At 41.5% G+C, this 17,452-nt stretch overlaps 1 protein-coding gene and 1 long non-coding RNA gene across 6 annotated transcripts in view; one reads left to right on the top strand and one right to left on the bottom strand.

The window, feature by feature from the left end:
• CCDC87 (coiled-coil domain containing 87) overlaps positions 1 to 17,189 on the top strand; it is a 49,832-nt gene extending 32,643 nt beyond the window's left edge. For 2 of the 4 annotated variants that reach the window (XM_072146332.1, XM_072146330.1), the window contains exons 17-21: positions 3,392 to 3,435; positions 9,659 to 9,796; positions 10,635 to 10,749; positions 12,362 to 12,504; positions 15,224 to 17,188. In XM_072146332.1, the coding sequence (XP_072002433.1) occupies positions 3,392 to 3,435; positions 9,659 to 9,796; positions 10,635 to 10,749; positions 12,362 to 12,504; positions 15,224 to 15,361 (578 nt within the window). In that variant the 3' untranslated portion in view covers positions 15,362 to 17,188. Of the gene's footprint in view, positions 1 to 3,391; positions 3,436 to 9,658; positions 9,797 to 10,634; positions 10,750 to 12,361; positions 12,505 to 15,223 lie in introns of all 4 variants that reach the window. The other 2 variants (XM_072146331.1, XM_072146333.1) reach the window with 2 other exon arrangements.
• LOC140126645 (uncharacterized) overlaps positions 1 to 17,452 on the bottom strand; it is a 45,218-nt gene that overhangs the window by 18,823 nt on the left and 8,943 nt on the right. Inside the window, exon 3 of one of the 2 annotated variants that reach the window (XR_011854871.1) lies at positions 17,019 to 17,234. The exons of the other annotated variant lie outside the window; for it this stretch is intronic. This is a non-coding gene — a long non-coding RNA (uncharacterized lncRNA). Of the gene's footprint in view, positions 1 to 17,018; positions 17,235 to 17,452 lie in introns of those variants that run through there. 2 annotated transcript variants of the gene reach the window in all.

Raw genomic sequence — 17,452 nt, 5'->3', positions numbered from 1 at the left:
GCCTCTAATTTGGATCTGTTATTGAATGAACACACTTGATCTTCATTGCTTATTTATTGCAGTGACTGGGTTAGGAAACCCATTTTTAAATATCCTATTAGGAAATTCTTCGGTAATAGACGATTATGATGTTTGGTCCTCTATTAAAGGAAATTTACCATCAAAATCAAACATGATAAACTATGGACACTTACTCATATATCCAAGCACAGTTACTTTGATAATTTTCCTCCCTTTTTCTAAAATAAACTTTAAAAATTTTGCTAATGGACCCACCCCAGGGGGGTGTTACCAGAGCCCCACCTTCGTGCTGTAGCTTCACAGGTGGTTACATGTCTCACCCCCGTCCCTCAGCACTTGCTGCTCAGTGTACAGCTTGTTAAGCTACAGCATGGGGAGGGGCTCTGGTAACACCATCAAAGCCCTTTTGGCTCATTGGCATGATTTTAAAAGTTAATTTTGAAAGGAAGGCGTACATGGATAAAAAATATTAGAAGAGTACCACAGTCACGGTGCCTGGATAAATGAGTAAGTGCCCCTGGTTTTTCATGCTTGATTTTGATGGTAGATTTCCTTTAAGCTAGTGTGGAGAACAACTGCAAATACCCACCCTGTAGGTTACAAGGCAGTTATTTCATTTGAGTTAGAACTGTGTAATTCTTTACTTCTCATGATGCGGCACTCTGGTGCTGGCATCAATAAACAAAAAAGATATGACGATATGTATGTATTCCCTAGAGCAGAGCAGGGATCAACTCTGAACCAGTGTTCGTGCCACCTCTGGCATGCATGCCATAGGTTCAACATCACCATAAGAAGCCATAAGGCTGGGGACACACATGGAATAATTGGCACAGTGGAATCTCTGGCAGCTAACTTGTAGCAATTTACGTGGACTACGGGTTCTGAATGCATAGCTTGTCTAGTATTGTTTGTAGATTCTAAGTGCAGTATTAAATAATAGTTCAATGTTTAATCACCCAAATCCACTCCCCCAGCCCGCAGCTAAATCAACTAAAACAAAAATTTTGTACGAAAAATACAAACCATCTGTTTTTGGCTAACTTTTGCCATGCCCTACATCTCTGTGGAATGTCTTCTACGGGTATTCTGCAGTGGCTCCTTCATGTGTGTCCCTGAACAGAAAACAAACATGGCCTCATATATCCCAACTGTATAGCAGTAAAACTGCCTTTGTTACCCATATCAATGCTTCACAGCTCAGCAGTTTTAAAAATTATGGGTTGCTATACACAACAGAGAATTTTTTACTTTCAAGCCCATTGCCCATGAGTGAGTTTGGGCCAACAAAGTCGCTCTGTTTTACCTAGTCAAATTTAGTATCACTGAACTGAAATTCTGATTTCAGTTCAGTGATTCTCAGTTGAGTCAGATAAATCCCATATGTGCACGAGTTTGTCAGCCTAAACTCACTTATGGGCAACAGACTTTAGATAGTCGTGATAAATTGGGGCCTGTGAGCATGTCTCATATGCAAAATATTTATTTAGAGGTATTTCAGAAGAATAGGTAGCAGGTCAAATGCAATGAACTGTGAACAACTCAAAAGACACAAGTCTAAGGCCCCTTTCACACTTGCGTTTTTCACAGGTGTATTCTGCACATGCTTTTGATGCACAGAACTTGCATTGCAATCTGACCCATTGTAAACAATGTTTTTTTTCAGACTTGCGTTTTTTTAACTCGCATTTAAATCTTAGCATGCTCTACTTTTGCAAGTCGCCCGCGTGGAAAACGCACCATATAAGTCTATGGAGATACATTAAAAAATGCATTGCACTCTGAGACACACGCAAGTCCAATGTGTTTTTCACTGATCAATTGCCATAGAAAAGATAGAGCTCAGTCCTGAGTCTTTTTCACGCTATCTGCGCATGAAAAAAGCATTGAAAATGCATTGAAAACACCAAAAAAACTTGTGTGAAAAACTGAGACACTGAACAAAATCTGACTGAAAACTGACTGAACGCTGATGAAAAAGGTCAGTTTTTCACTGACCGAACCCTGATCGCACCCTGATCAGACTCTGACATGATCTGCAATGCAAGTGTGGAAGGGGCCTTAGTCTAAACGTTCCGAACTATGATTTGTTAGCTAGTGTTTTTGTTGACTTGTGTGTCAGTTGCAGATATAGACTTGCATGTTCCAAACTAAACTTATTATAAGTATTCCAATATCATTAGTCATTTAAGGTCAGACAACACTGATATAGTGACTAGCTGTTCTAAACATTTAGCTGACCTTACATTTTAAGTAGCTGTCAGTCCTATAAATGAAAACTTGGCTCACCCAAAAGGTGCATGTGTGCTGTATTGGAAGCAGGCCAAGCTTTACTTCCCTCAATATTTGCCTGTGGGGAATAGCTGGGACACCCCTATAGGAGTTACATGTCAGCTGAACCTGTTAAGATAGTCAGCCTTGATGCACAGCAAATATGTATACTCAGCTCAAGCAAAAGACAGTTACTCTCTATTCATAGGATCAGACATTTCTGTTTCCTGTTTATATGATCAGTAGCGATCAAAAACCCAGTGATCAGACAGGATAGGATATAAGTGTCTTCTTAGTGTCTTAAAGCGTAACTAAACCTATAAAGAAATGTTTTTGTTTAAAAAATGAATAGAAAAGGTGATGGTAGTAAAGTGTATAATATAACTAAAGTAGCTTCTATGTTCCTGTATTCTGCTTCTTTCTCTTGTAGTGAGTAGTATATCTGACAGAATTCTGAGGGCTCTCAGCTTCAGACAGATAAGGATTCACTTTTTCAGACCTGTAGAATAATTAGCTTGATGCTTCAGCTCTACGGGTTGATTATTCAGAGACTGTTTGTATAGATTTAATTCATTAGAATTAGCTGTGGAGGACAGGACAAACAGCTTATTAACACAAACTTCCTAAGGCTGTTCACATGCAAACAGGGAGGTGCTTGGCCCGATCACATATGGATTTACACTGAAACGCAAGCGATTGGGAATGAGCACAGCGTGTTTTGCATGTTAACAATCTGTCCAAGCCTCTCCCCACTGTGTTTGAATTATGCTTCAAAATTAAATGTGTAGATGCAGTCTAAATAAGGAAGAAAGCAAAAGAAGAATACAGGAACATATCAATGTGTAATATTATCGATCAAATAACTGCATAATGACAAAGCCTGAACCGCCCCACCCACCATTCATAGGTCATGCTGGTCAGGAGAGAAAGATAGGAAAGTAAGGAAAAAAATTAAATGAAATATATTAAAAGCTCCCATCTTACATTCTAAAAGTTTTTCTATGCACTAACCTAAGAGAAAAGGACAAATTGCAGATCATGAAAGAATGTGTTGTTTTATTCAACTCATTATTCAAAGTGTCTTTCGTTTTTCATTCAGATGTGGAATATGAAGTAAAGGAAACAATAAATATTCCAAATGAGGTAAGACTGAAAGTTTTCTGTTTTGGTTGTTTCTATAATTCCTATTATTATAAGGTTTTTAATCTGAGACTACCAGTGGGTCCTGACAACCACCTGTCACAGCTGGCTCCGGCCCCTGCGCACTCCATTCTATTTACGCCCTCTAGACAAAGAGTTTAAATCAATATGTCAGCTCCCCACAACATCAATGTGCCTCTCTGCTTCTGTGTTTATGATATCATCGGCTGCCAGCATCACAGCCGAACACAACGGCAAAAGAAGAGCAGCTGGGAAATGGGGAGAGGTGAGTATGTGGTGATTTTTATTTTTAAATAGGAGAGGGAAGAGGAGAAGGCCCACACACTAAAAGGCGCAATGTGAGGGGGAAGATAAGAGGAGGCACAATAAGAGAGGGGATAGAACTCCAGTACTAGCTAGACGCATTTCTCGAGCTTATTCTCAGCTCCTTCCTCAGATTCTGAGTAGCTGAAGAAGGAGCTGAGAATAAGCTCAGAAACGCCTCTAGATAGCACTGGAGTTCTATTATAGAAGTGATTGAGAGGATGAATAACTAACATTCAGCAACAAATTATGTCTAAAACTACTAACCTGAGGATGGAGACTCAAGCTTAACCGCATAAACTTATGTGGCTTACTGAACGGAGTCTTAATGCAAGCCAGTGTGCTCGGCTGAACAGAGTCCTAACACAGGGATCATAAGCTCATACCTCCCAACCGTCCCGATTTCAGCGTGACAGTCCCGGTTTTTAACCCCTGTCCCGCTGGAACGGGCGGCTAAAATAAAGTCCCGATTAGTCCCTCCCCCGCACTACCTGTGGTTGTCCCGGCTCCGTGTCCCACCCCCAGCGCCTCCTCCGTCTTCCTGCTGTGTTCAGGTCCGTGGAATCTCCTGCACAGCCCGGCACCTCCCCCATCAACGCCCCCAGCCCAGGGACCAATCAGAGCCCAGTGTCCTCCCCCAGGGCTGTTCTATGAATGGAGCACAGGCTGCACAGCAGCCGCCTCAGAGGATCATCTTATCTGTAAGTGTATATCAGCTCCCTGCCCCCTCCCCCTCCTCCCCCCTCTTACAGCCCGGGAGACAGCACATGATGTAGCAGAGCCGGGAGAGTGCTGGAGCAGCAGCCGTGATATCAGGTATCTGTCACTGCTGTCTGCATAGGCATAACTCTCATAGACCCCCTGCCAAATAGGACCCCCCCTCAGTGCCTGCTATTCTGCTTTTATTTTACTAGATGTGACTTAACCCCTTAACCACCAGGCCCTTATTTATTTTTGCGTTTCCGTTTTTCATTCCCCACTTTCAATCTTCCATAACTTGTTATTTTTCCATGTCCAGAGCTGTGTGCGGCTTGTTTTCTGTGTAACCAAGTGTCCTCTCTAGTAACGGTATTATATATTCCGCGCCGTGTACAGGGAAGCGTGAAAAAATCCAAATGCAGCGATATTGGTGAAAAAACACATTTGCGCCATTTTCTTTTGTGCCCTGTTTCTACAGATTTCACTGCGCCCCACATGACACCTCTGCTTTATTCTTTGGTCGGTACAATCACAGAGACGCCACATTTATAGAAGAATTATTGTGTTTTAGATTTTCTTTTAAAATGTAAATCTTTTGTAGAAAAAAAATTCTTAATTTTGCCATAGTTTGAGGCCAATAACTTTTCTATACTTCGGTGTGCGAAGCTGTGTAAAGAGGACCTGTCACCCTGAAAAACAGCACTAGGAGGGCACGTTGCGTTATGTCCTGCCTTTTCATTGCGTTTGAAACGCATTACATCAGCTGAGGAGAGGTGATTTGCCTAATTACATTACTGTTAACGTTTCTGTTTACAGAACGCACTCTAAACGCAATGTCAACGCATGCGTTAACAAGCGTAAACAGTAATGTAATTAGGCAAATCGCCTCTCAGCTGTTGTAATGCATTTCAAACGCAATGAAAACGCAGGCAAAATGCACCGTGTGATCGCGCCCAGAGATGTTACTAAAGTAAGCAGCTCCTAGTGCTAAGCCAGACGCATCAGTGCTATACTGATAGCGTTACCGGAAACCTCTGATAACACTAACAAACACTGCTGCGCTGTACCCTAGAAACGCCAGACCGCTCTCAAAGGGGTCCGACGTATTCATGAGGGGGCAGTCCCTCTTCCCCTGACTGCCCCGCTCGTTCCATAGGCCGGCGGTGACTGCCGCGTGTCATGCCCACAATCCCACCCCCTCATGAATACGCCACTTTGAGAGCGGTCCGGCGCTTGTAGTGTACAGCGCGGCGGTGTTAGTCAGCGTTATCAGAGGTTTCTGTGTAACACCGCTGCGTTTGGTTTAGCACTAGGAGCTAATTACTTTAGTAACATCTAACATCTGGGTGACAGGCCCTCTTTAAGGTGTCATTTATGCGGTATGAGATGACATTTACATTAATACCATTTTGGGGACCTCTTATTGAGCAGGTGCACGGAGCATGTCACAATAATTCAGTGCATCCGCCACAGTGTGTGTTATTTGTGTCTTCCAGGACCGTACATGCTGTGGACTACTTCGGATTCGAAGGATTACGTCGATGACTGGCATTTCTAACAAATAAAATGGTCAACGAGGGTGTGTCTGCGTTCTTTGTTCAATTAAATTTATATTTGTTAAAAACTGTGTGATTTATTTTTTTGCGACAAACTCATAGTTTGCCATAGTAGTGGTGCCGGCTAGATGACGGCGCTCATTACTAAGGTCTGGCCTTAGTGTTTGCCTTAATTTTTTTGGCAAATTCACACTAACGCCCATACCATTACCCCGGTACCCACCGCCACCAGGGGTGCCGGGAAGAGCCGGGTACAAACCAGTAGCTGACCGTCTATAGATGGTCAGGTAGTGGGGCGGCTGCAGGCTGTTATTGTTGCGCTGGAATAGCCCCCTAACAGTGGGCTATCCCAGCTCAGTAATGGCAGGCTGCTGCTGCTTTTTTGTATCTGGCTGATTTGAACAATAAGGGTCACCCCATGCCGTTTTGAAAAAATGAGGGAAACAGCCTGGGTGCCCCCTATTTTTCAAATCAGCCAGCTACAAAAAGCAGCAGCAGTCTGCCATTACTGAGCTGGGATAGGCCACTGTTAGGGGGCTATCCCAGCTCAACAGTAACAGCCTGCAGCAGCCCCAGCACCTGACCATCTACAGACGGTCAGCTACTGGTTTGTACCCGGCTCTTCCCGGCACCCCTGGTGGCGGTGGATACCGGGGTAATGGTATGGGCGTTAGTGTGAATTTGCCAAAAAAATTAAGGCAAACACTAAGGCCAGCCCTTATTAATGAGCGCCGTCATCTAGCCGGCACCACTACTATGGCAAACTATGAAGAGTGTTGCAAAAAAATAAATCACACCGTTTTTAACAAATATAAGTTTAATTGAACAAAGAACGCAGACACACCCTCGTTGACCATTTTATTTGTTAGAAATGTCGGTCATCGACATAATCCTTCGAATCCGAAGTAGTCCACAGCAGGTACGGTCCTGGAAGACACAAATAACACAAACACACAAAAAAGGGCACGCAGCCATGGGGGGGGGGGGACATGCTCGTTGTCTAGGGGGGGACATGCTCGTTGTCTAGGGGGAGTGGAATATGCCCCCCAATTATATACATAAATATACATTGGTGCCAGTGGGGTTAATCAGCATATATATTTATGTATATTGCTGCTATATATACATTGGTGTCAGTGGATGCGTTGGAGGTATGAGCAGTGGCGTGGCCAGGGGGTGTGGTTAGGGGGCGTGGCTAGGGTGTGGCTTCTGTGGGTAAAAAAATCGCTTCGCGTGCCGCCATTTTGTCCCTCTTTCTCCTCCGCAAAAGTTGGGAGGTATGATAAGCTGGCGGAACAAAGTCCGAATGCGGGGTTTGCAAGCCGGCTGAGTAAGCACGCATGCGCATGCGGGATTGAAAGATGCCGAGTACGAGCAAACGTGATTGGAATAGCGCGATTCATTACTTGTGCTCCCACAAGGTATACTTTACCTGATGATATACAAACCATGTGTCAACTGTAAACCGTGAGTTACAAGACATTGGGCACAGATTTATCAAGCTGTCTGAAAGTCAGAATATTTCTAGTTGCCCAAAGGGGAGCTGTGATTGGTTGCCATGGGCAACTAGAAATATTCTGACTTTCAGACAACTTGATAAATCTGCCCCATTGTCTTAAAACATTTACTATGAAACGTAACATCAGTTAACGTGTATGATGATTTTTCTATCTCCACTCCATCCATAGCCACATAAAAGCTACAATTTTCACTGTGACCAACTATTTATCCGTGAAGGAACTTTGGTTTCGATTAGCAAAATTGTATTAATCGTCCTGAAATTTACGAACATTATTGCTACCTCTGTTTTAAATACCTCAATTGGATACAATCTCCTAGATACAACTACTAATTATTAGACTACATAGTCTTTTTTTTGGGGTATGGTTGATACTTGGGCCCATATAGTACCTACCGTGTTGCCCTGCCGGTGATCTTATAAAGCAATTATATTCATGACCAGTATTATTCATTTATAGTTACTGCTCGATTTTACTAATGATATATGTGTTAAATGCACATATACACATATCCTCAAGGATGGCAGCTAGCTCATGGCCGTCATAGACGTGTATTATGCACGGACACTGTGAGGTGAGCATAATGGCCCGGTTTTATCAAAAGTGATTATTGAACACTGGTGCACGGTCTTCAATTATCTATCACACCCTTCACTGCTCTGTAAGTGTGCACCATTTTATTTTTGATGCACCTTTAATATGCAACGTGACAAAATTCTGTCAATGTATTCTGTCAATGTATTAAGTGTGCACTACCCTTTTGCTGCACATTTTTTCTGTGTTGTCGGACACATTGCATCTGCGACACACAAAACTTGTACAGACACTTATAAATACATGTGCAAGCAGATTGCAAAGCCAGACGGAAAACTGGCGCTGCCAGTTCAATAGTTCTGGGCCATTGTGTCTCACCGCAGTGGGTCCTAAACGAGCACCCATCTGCAAAAGATAGAGCTGGTCCCATACCTGTCCTGATTTGCAGCTCCCTATGAAGAGAGGAGGGGTTAGCAGCCTCACCCCTAACCTCTCCACCAGGCTTGCAGCTCATGTAAACATGTAGCCTTAGTTTGTAAAGAATCAGGCTGCAATGTCCCCCTTAGTTACAATGTTACTTCAATGTTGCTATGTGTGAAAATGCATTGCAAAAACACAATTCGCACACATTGGCGTTTTTGCCATCATTAATAGTAATGTGATTTTCGTGATGCATTTGCAATACATTTCAAAACACAATTCAAACACATTGGGGCTTATTTACTAAGGGTCCGGGGATCGCATTTCCGTCGGACTTCCCGACATTTTCGGGATTTGCGCTGCTGTGACGGATTTAGCAGGGGATGGTGTTGTATGAGATCGGATTTTGCCGCAGCGGCATTGGCTTTCATCGGGGGCGGGCCGTCGGACCAGCCAGCTGATTCGGACTAAGCACAGGATTTAAGATTAAAATTGTGTCGCATCCAATTCACTTACATACAGCGGTAACTACCGTAGTGAGCGGGGAAGTGACACATGCAGGCGCACAATCTTAGTGAATCGTGGCACAGTGCATTGGAGTCGGACAATGCACTTTCGGGAACTCCGAGGGAACAGGTAAGTAAATGTGCCCCATTGTTTAAGCGTGGCCTAAAACATACATTAAATATTTGCATGTAGCAGTTGGTGGGCCCCCAGAATCAATTTCACTGGTGGGCCCTAGGGCTCCCAGTCCGACACTGCTTACCATAATTTGGCCAGTACTGTGTTTTTTTCATGATGAAATCAGGTAAACTTTGATTGAATCAGTAATATATAGTGGGCATATGAGAAATAATACTTTGCTTTATGGGTTTTATGACATTTTAAAGATAATTCACAGCCCTGGGTGAAGATCTAGCCGTTGTGACTTATGTTTTCTTGTGCATTGCTTCTTGTCCTATGCTTCAGTACACAAATGCACTAGAATTAAATATAGATTTTTAAGAAATGCTACATTTTGTAAAAATGTATTGAAAAATGTTTCAATACAAGCCGTTATCCCAAATAACAAATTTTCTTTATAATAATACAAATAAAGGAAAAGTTTATAAATGTGACATAATTAAACTACACTTTTAATGAGTTCCTCTTTTTATATATGTATGTGTATAGGCAGCACCAACACCTCACAATGAAGATATACAGAAAAAAATAAATGCCATATGGACTGTACTTCACGTTCCAGAAAGCCAGAGACTGGATATGGCAATAAAATATAGTTCCAATGAATACAAAGACCGACTACAAGAGGTAATTTGGGTTAACATGTTAAGCGACAACTGAACTTAGATTACCATTGGCTGTTATTTTGCAACCTGTGATTCAAAGTGTCTCTGATACAAGGCCCTTAAAGGGGACCTGTCAACAGAAATTGACCTAATTAACCAGTACCAGTATGTTGTGAAGCAGCTGAACACCTTCCAGATCATGTTTCTTTCATGGCTCAGTGTGGTGGCATCATTCAGAAAATAAACTTTGAAGCAAAATGGTCATATAAAGTCATGGAGGCGGAGAGCTTAGCATTGAAGTCAAGCTCTTCCTCACCTCAGAATGAAGGAGATGTGGTTAGTGATCTGCCTGGATGCAGCACCATCAATTACAGTGAAGTGGGCATTCTGAAGTGAGGACATAATGGTAGTGGTTTATTAGGTTAATTTCTCCTGAAGGGTTCCCTTTAAGATTAGCCATTAATACTGGGAGACACTAAAGGGACGGTGAAACTAAAATGTTTGTCCCAAATTTAAAATGGTTGGTAGGGACCTCTGGAGTCCCTACTGATCATGAGAATAGAAGTTCAATGCTCTGTAATTGATGGAGCAATAGTTCAGGCATAGCCCCAACGTTTGGATTAGTGATAACATGCAAACTTGGCGCAGCCCCTTATAGAGCACCTGTTATCAGTCCTAATGTATCTGTTTAAGGTTGGAACATTGCTGTTCATAAGTGCGTTGTGCCGTTCCTGTTCAATTTCTCATCAATGTATAACGTATTAACTAAAATAGACACATCAGGAAAAAGTGACTTAAAATGCGGATCCAGATATGAAAAATTATTTCAATTTCCATTTACATAATTGACTTTTTCATAGGCTATAAACATGTGGGAAAAGGCAGTGACACTTATCAACAGAAGAGAGAAGAACTTAGCTGAGTTGGAGATGTTTGAGAAGGAAGCATCCGATCCTAACAGATTTTTCTACAGAGGTAATTTGTACGTTACATGAAATTTGATAGATGGTCGGTGAAAAACACTAAAGCACTGTTTACACAGCTCAGTAAGGGAAATTATCGTGAACTCATGTTCTCTGCAACGTCTGCGCCCCATGCACACAACCTTATTGTGGCCGTGATCTAGCTGCGCAAATTGTTGCCAGATCACAGTCCCTATTGACGTCTAAGATGCCCTTTCACAGTTGTCTCGCTGCACTGTGACAGAGTCAGGGGTGCTCCTCCATGACATATAGGACTTATTTGCGGCATGGTTGCTCTGCTTCATATGGAGATGGGAAGGGGTGAGGAGCTGTATACTGGGGGCTGCAGGCTGTATACTAGGGACAGGGGGCTGCAGGCTGTATACTAGGGACATGGGGCTACTGGTTGTATATTAGGGACAGGGGGCTGCAGGCTGTATGCTAGGGACAGAGGGCTGCAGGCTGTATACTAGGGACATGGGGCTGCTGGTTGTATATTAGGGACAGGGGGCTGCTGGTTGTATATTAGGGACAGGGGGCTGCTGGCTGTATACTAGGGACAGGGGCTGCAGGCTGTATACTGGGGGGCAGGGGCTGTATACTGAAGGGCAGGGGCTGTATACTGAAGGGCAGGGGCTGCAGGCTGTGTACTGGGGGGTAGGGGCTGTATACTGTGGACAGGGGATTGCAGGCTGTATACTATGGACAGGGGGCTGCAGGCTATATACTGGGGGGTGCAAGGGCTGCAAGCTATATATACTGGGGGGGGCAGGGGCTGCAGGCTACATACTGGGAGGGGGGCAGGGGCTGCAGATTATATATTCCGGGTGCAGGGGCTGCAGGCTGTATACTGTGGGGCATGCACTGGCTGGCTGTATACTTGGGTCGGCTTATACTTGACTATATACGGTACTTGATATCCATGTAAGATTATCTACTTTATTGTTAAACTACAGAGCTTTTATCTATCTTAGGGGGGAGTAACCCCTCCAGGTATTGCACTTTATTAGTAATATTTCCACAGCTATGCAGATGGCACGGCAGATATATAGAATACATAGCAAACCTTGTGAACTACAGATGCAAGTTTAATGTCACAGTTAATGATTAGGGCATGTGTTTTATTTGTGGTCAAGTAAGATATTCTCTTCAAGGTCATGTAAGACTTACTCCATTTTGAATAATGTCACGAGAAAATCAAGTCATATCCATAATGTTTGCAAATTTTAAAAAAAGTGCTAAAAAGGCAAAAAAAATTTTTTTGTGCTGGAAAAACTCTGCTTATACACGAGGTAAAGTCCCACTTCTGAAAAAGTACTAAAAGTCTTTGGTTATTAAAATTACTGAAGTCTGCTTCGGTTTCTCCAAATCCCAAAAACCTGGTCTGTGGTATTCGTTGGAACACATGCTTGTGGGCAACCAGTATTATTCATGTATTAGTAACTGCTGTATTCTATCTTCAATAATCAGGGCGTTGACCACTTTGAACGTTCCCTATTTATAAAATGTGTTTATTAGTGGTAAGTAGATGGCAGGGCCTCCTTAATCAGCTATAGAGCAAAGATTAATGGATTTCAACAGTAAGTACACGTTACAGAAGTAAAACAGTGTTATTTGATGTTTAGGTTATGAAGGAACATCAATGGCCAGGATGGAAGAGTCTAAAATAAGGAAAAGGTTACACAAACAACTGTCAGAAATAGAACCTGAAATATGTAAAGTATTACACTTGATAAAGAAGAAGTTTAATGATACAGTCAGCTATAAGGTAAGTTTTTAGAAACATACTGGCACATTTGTTAACCCAGGCCCTTTTTTGTTTTTCAATTTTTATTTTGCACACTCCACCTTCAAAAATTATATCTTTTTTTGATTTTTCCCTGTAAAGAGCTGTGTTTTCTGCGTAACAAATTGCACTTCATATTCACAGTATTTAATATTTCATGCCATGTACTGGGAAGTTGGAAAAAAATTCCAAATGCAGTGAAATTGGTGACAAAATGCATTTGCACCATTTTCTCGTGGGCTTGGTTTCTACGGCTCCCACTGTGCGCCCGAAATGACATGTCTCCTTTATTCTTTGGGTCGGTACAATCACAGGGATACCAAATTTATATAGGTTTTATTCTGTTTTCATAAGTTTACAAAAATTAAAACATCCTGGACAAAAAAAAATTCTTCATTTTTTTGGCGTCATCTGGCGCTAATAAATGTTTCATACTTCAGTGTATGGAGCAGTGTCTGCTGTCATTTTTTGCAAATAGAGGTGAGGTTTTCAATGCTACCATTTTGAGGATTGTACGGTTTTTTGATAACTTTTTATTCCATTTTTTTTTATGTTGCAAAATGGCGACAAAATCATTTTACGACTTTGGACGCTATTTTCTGTTACATTGTTATATTTTAATAGATAGGACATTTAGGGAAGCAGCGATACCCAAAATGTTTATGAGTTTTACTGTTAATTTATATTTATATCAGTTCTAGTGAAAGAGGGGCGATTTTAATTTTTAGAGTTTGTTTACTTATTTATCTTTTATCTATTTATTTAAATTTTTTTTACTATTTTTCAGACCACATAGGATCAGATTGATCCTACCATATACTTCCATACTAGAAATTGCACATTGTAATAGAACTGTTAAATCCATCCAGACAACTTCGGTTTTTTGTATGACCCGAGGCTGTCATTAGTAACAGATCGCAGCTCCCCGATGATTTCACGAGGAGCACCAAAAAAAGTGCGCCCATGGAGGCGCCCATGCGCTGTCAGCTTTTTCACAACAGTTCTGCAGGCGGCATTTGCAGGGTTAACCCCCGTGATTGGTGCTAGCTATGGAGCCTGTGAGCTCTCTCTGAACACCCAACATTTGACGTATCTATAGTTTTCTGTGAACTACTTGCACATATACAGTACAGACCAAAGGTTTGGAAACACCTTCTCATTCAAAGAGTTTTTTTGTATTTTCAGGACTAGATTCATACTGAAGACATCAAAACTATGAAATAAGTATATGATTCCACATGTGTTAACGAAAAGTGTGAAACAACTGAAACTGTATTATTCTAGGTTCTTCAAAGTAGCCACCTTTTGCTTTGATAACTGCTTTGCACACTCTTGGAAAATATGCAAAGTTTTCCAGGGTGGGATAAGGAGAACCACGCTACTTTGTAAGGCAGCGCCCTTGACATCAAGCATGACTTACAAGAAGCCGTATGACATGCTGTGGTTTTCCTGACCATATCCTGGAAAACTTTGCATATTTTCCCAGAATCCCCCTAGTGAAGCATCCATGGCTAAAAGACTCCACACACCTACACAGTGGCCTTAATTGACAGTCTTCTTAAGATGAACTCTTACTTCCCGACCCTAGTCACAAGCCTCTCACCCAGCCAAACCAGTTCCCTACGCTGTTCTGAGGAGACCAAATCAGGTCAAACAGCGCTGTCTACAGTTGGGAATCTGTTCCTTCTGGAATAGATATACTGGTTTGGTTTTAATCCCACATCATGTCATAAGGCTTCTTGCAGGTCACGCTTGAGTTCAAGGGAGCTGCCTTACAAGGTATCTAAAAGAGGCGTGGTTTTCCTTATCCCATCCTGGAAAACTTTGCACATTCTCCTAGAATCCCCCTAGTGGAGCATCCATGGCTAGAAGACTCCACACGCCTACAGGGGGCCTCAATTGGCAGTCTCCATAAGGAGAATTCTTTCCAACCATTGCACACTCTTGGCATTCTCTTGATGGACTTCAAGAGGTAGTCACCAGAAAAGGTTTTCACATCACAGGTGTGCCTTGTCAGGTTTAGTAAGTGGGATTTCTTACCTTATAAATGGGGTTGGGACCATCAGTTGTGTTGTGCAGAAGACAGGTGATACCCAGCTGATAGTCCTACTCAATCGACTGTTAGAATTTGAATTATGGCTAGAAAAAAGCAGCTAAATGAAGAAAAATGAGCGGCCATCATTACTTTAAGAAATGAGGGCCAGTCAGTCAGTCCAAAAAAATTGGGAAAACTTTGAAAGTATCCCCACGTGCAGTTGCAAAAAGCAGGAAAAGACCAAGAGTCACCTCTGCTGCTAAGCATTTCTGGGAACTCCTTCAAGACTGTTTGAAGACCATTTCTGGCGACTACCCATTGAAGATCATCAAGAGAATCCCAAGAGTGTATAAAGCGGTAATCAAATCAAAAGGTGGCTACTTTGAAGAACCTAGAATATGATATTTCCAGTTGTTTCACACTTTTTTGTTAAGGATATAATTCCACATGTGTTAAATCATAGTTTTGATGCCTTCAGTGTGAATCTACTATTTCTTTAGTCGTGAAAATACAGAAAACTCTTTGAATGAGAAGGTGTCTCTAAACTCTGCACCTATATAGGATGTTCAAACATCAATGTATGAGAAATTCTTAAAGTTTTCAATAATACTGTGACTACAAAATAGCTCTTGTTCCTCACTAATGGTCCCTTATTTTGTATTGCAGGGAAGACCATATACTGATAAAATGAAGTGGGACAAAATAGAAATGCTCTACTGGCTGCAACAAGAACGACGCAAATCCCTAATGGAAATCAATCATAAAAAAGAGAGTGCCTGTGTAAAACTTGAACCTATTAACTGAGACACTCAATGGGAAACTTTCAGCAGGTTTTGACCTATGAAGTTGATGACCAGAGCTCCTATCTCTTACAATGGCCAGGAACCAAACTTTTCCAACTTTATTCAAACTTTATTTTCTACTCAGGAGTGCAGAGGACCTTTTGTTGTAAGCTATAGGAAGTGGTCATCAAGTTGATAGGTCAAAAGCTGATAACAGGTTCCATTTAATGCAGATTAGTTGGAACGGTAAGCATTCCAGCTGGTTGAAGGGGTGACAGCACTTGAGTGAGCTTTGTGGCCTCTTCAGTATACACCAGGCACATCACCATACACCGTATACTAACTATGCCTTGTATTGTAGCTCAGTCCCATTCAATTAAGATTGAAAAAATGACACGACTGATGGTTGTGAGATTGATGGAGTTACATCATCAAATAGTATAGGTCAAAAAAGTCCCAGAAAACCTCTTTAAAGTATTACATTTTACACCACACAGGATGTCAATGATATAGTTTTACACGGTTTTGCAGCCTTAAAGGATGTTTTTCAGCAAAATTATGCTTAAATTTAAAATCTACCATGATAAACTAGGGACACTCATAGATCCAGCCTCTGTGCCTGTGGTAATATTCTTATATTAGTTATTCATGGCCTCCTTCCTTAAAATTATGTAATAGCCTGCGTAGCTACAACACAGAGGGCTTCTGTTAAACACCCATAGCATTTCAGGTTCATTAGCATAAATTTAAAAGTTGATTTTAGAAGGAGGAGGTCATGGATAACAAATATAAGAAGATTACCACAGTCACAGTGATGGATCTATGAGTAAGTGTCCCTGGTTTATCATGATGGGTTTTATTGGAAGATTTCTGCATCTGTGTCCTACCCTGTATGTCCTTGCCCTAAAGGCTTACACAAATGAACAAGCTCTCTCTTTATTACACCTACCTGCTCCAAACCTACACCTCCCTGGACCAAACACTGCTCTGGGGATAGGAGTCCAATCATCATAATTTGTGTAATGCAAGGACAACCCCACAGTAATGCAATCATGTTTTCAGTACAATATGATGTACTGGTCCCACATGAATGCAGGGACTCCTTGCATCATGTATAACTATGATACTTAGACTCTTGTCCCGACACACTGTTTGGTCCATAATATGTGGGTACTATATGGGCCATCTTTCACATACCGAGCACTTTTTTGTGGCTAAGCCTTAAAGTGAATGAGAAGTTTATGTTCTTGATGTAAATACATAGATGTAAATAAACAATACTCTGAGTAATAAATAATCTGCTCTTACATGTGTGAAACCAGAACACAACAATTTTCAAAATGTTTTAAAAGTGTTTACTCTTTGAGGGTTGTAAGAAAAAAAATTGGAATTAAAAAAATATATATAAATAAGTTTTTCCCCCAGTTTTTGCCCTGAATTTTGTTACACAATAAGTTCCATGAAAGATGCATCTAATGTAATTGTCACATGTCTTCATATGCTGTTATGAACTGCATAGTCATACTATGTTTGTTATTACAGCTGAAAGACTGTATTCAGCTCCAACCTTACATAAAATATACCATCAAATCAACCAAGATAAAACAGGATAAAGTGCTGACAGCACTAGAAAAATACAGCAAAACACAATATAGTTACAATAAATGTTAAAACATTGCTTTTATTACTTTATTTGTATGTATTTAACATTCACCGCTTGGGTTCCCTTTTGCCTACATGAATTGTACATATAGGTGGTGTAGACCCGTGAGTGTAGACCACAAGACTTTTCTCTATACCTTTATTTATGATAAACCAGGGGACAATTACTCATAGGTCCAGGCACCATGACTGTGGTAATCTTCTTATAGGTGTTATCCATGGACTCCTTCCTTCTAAAAATCAAAATTAACCTTTAACAAATTATGATAATGATCCAGAAGTGCCCTCGGGGGTGTTGCCAGAGCCCCTTCGTCCTGCAGCTTCAAGGCCTGTTACACTTTCTCCCCCTCTGCCTGATGTAATCTGCATACATTGGGAGGGGGAGTGCTCCTTGCACCCTGTAACAGCCTATAAAGCTGCAGCATTGAGGGGCCTAAGCCTCAGCCTAAGG

This window comes from Engystomops pustulosus, chromosome 4 (assembly GCF_040894005.1).
Source record: "Engystomops pustulosus chromosome 4, aEngPut4.maternal, whole genome shotgun sequence".
Classification (NCBI taxonomy): domain Eukaryota; kingdom Metazoa; phylum Chordata; class Amphibia; order Anura; family Leptodactylidae; genus Engystomops; species Engystomops pustulosus.
Note: the sequence above shows the minus strand (reverse complement) of the source record. Positions and strands in the feature narration are given on the sequence as shown.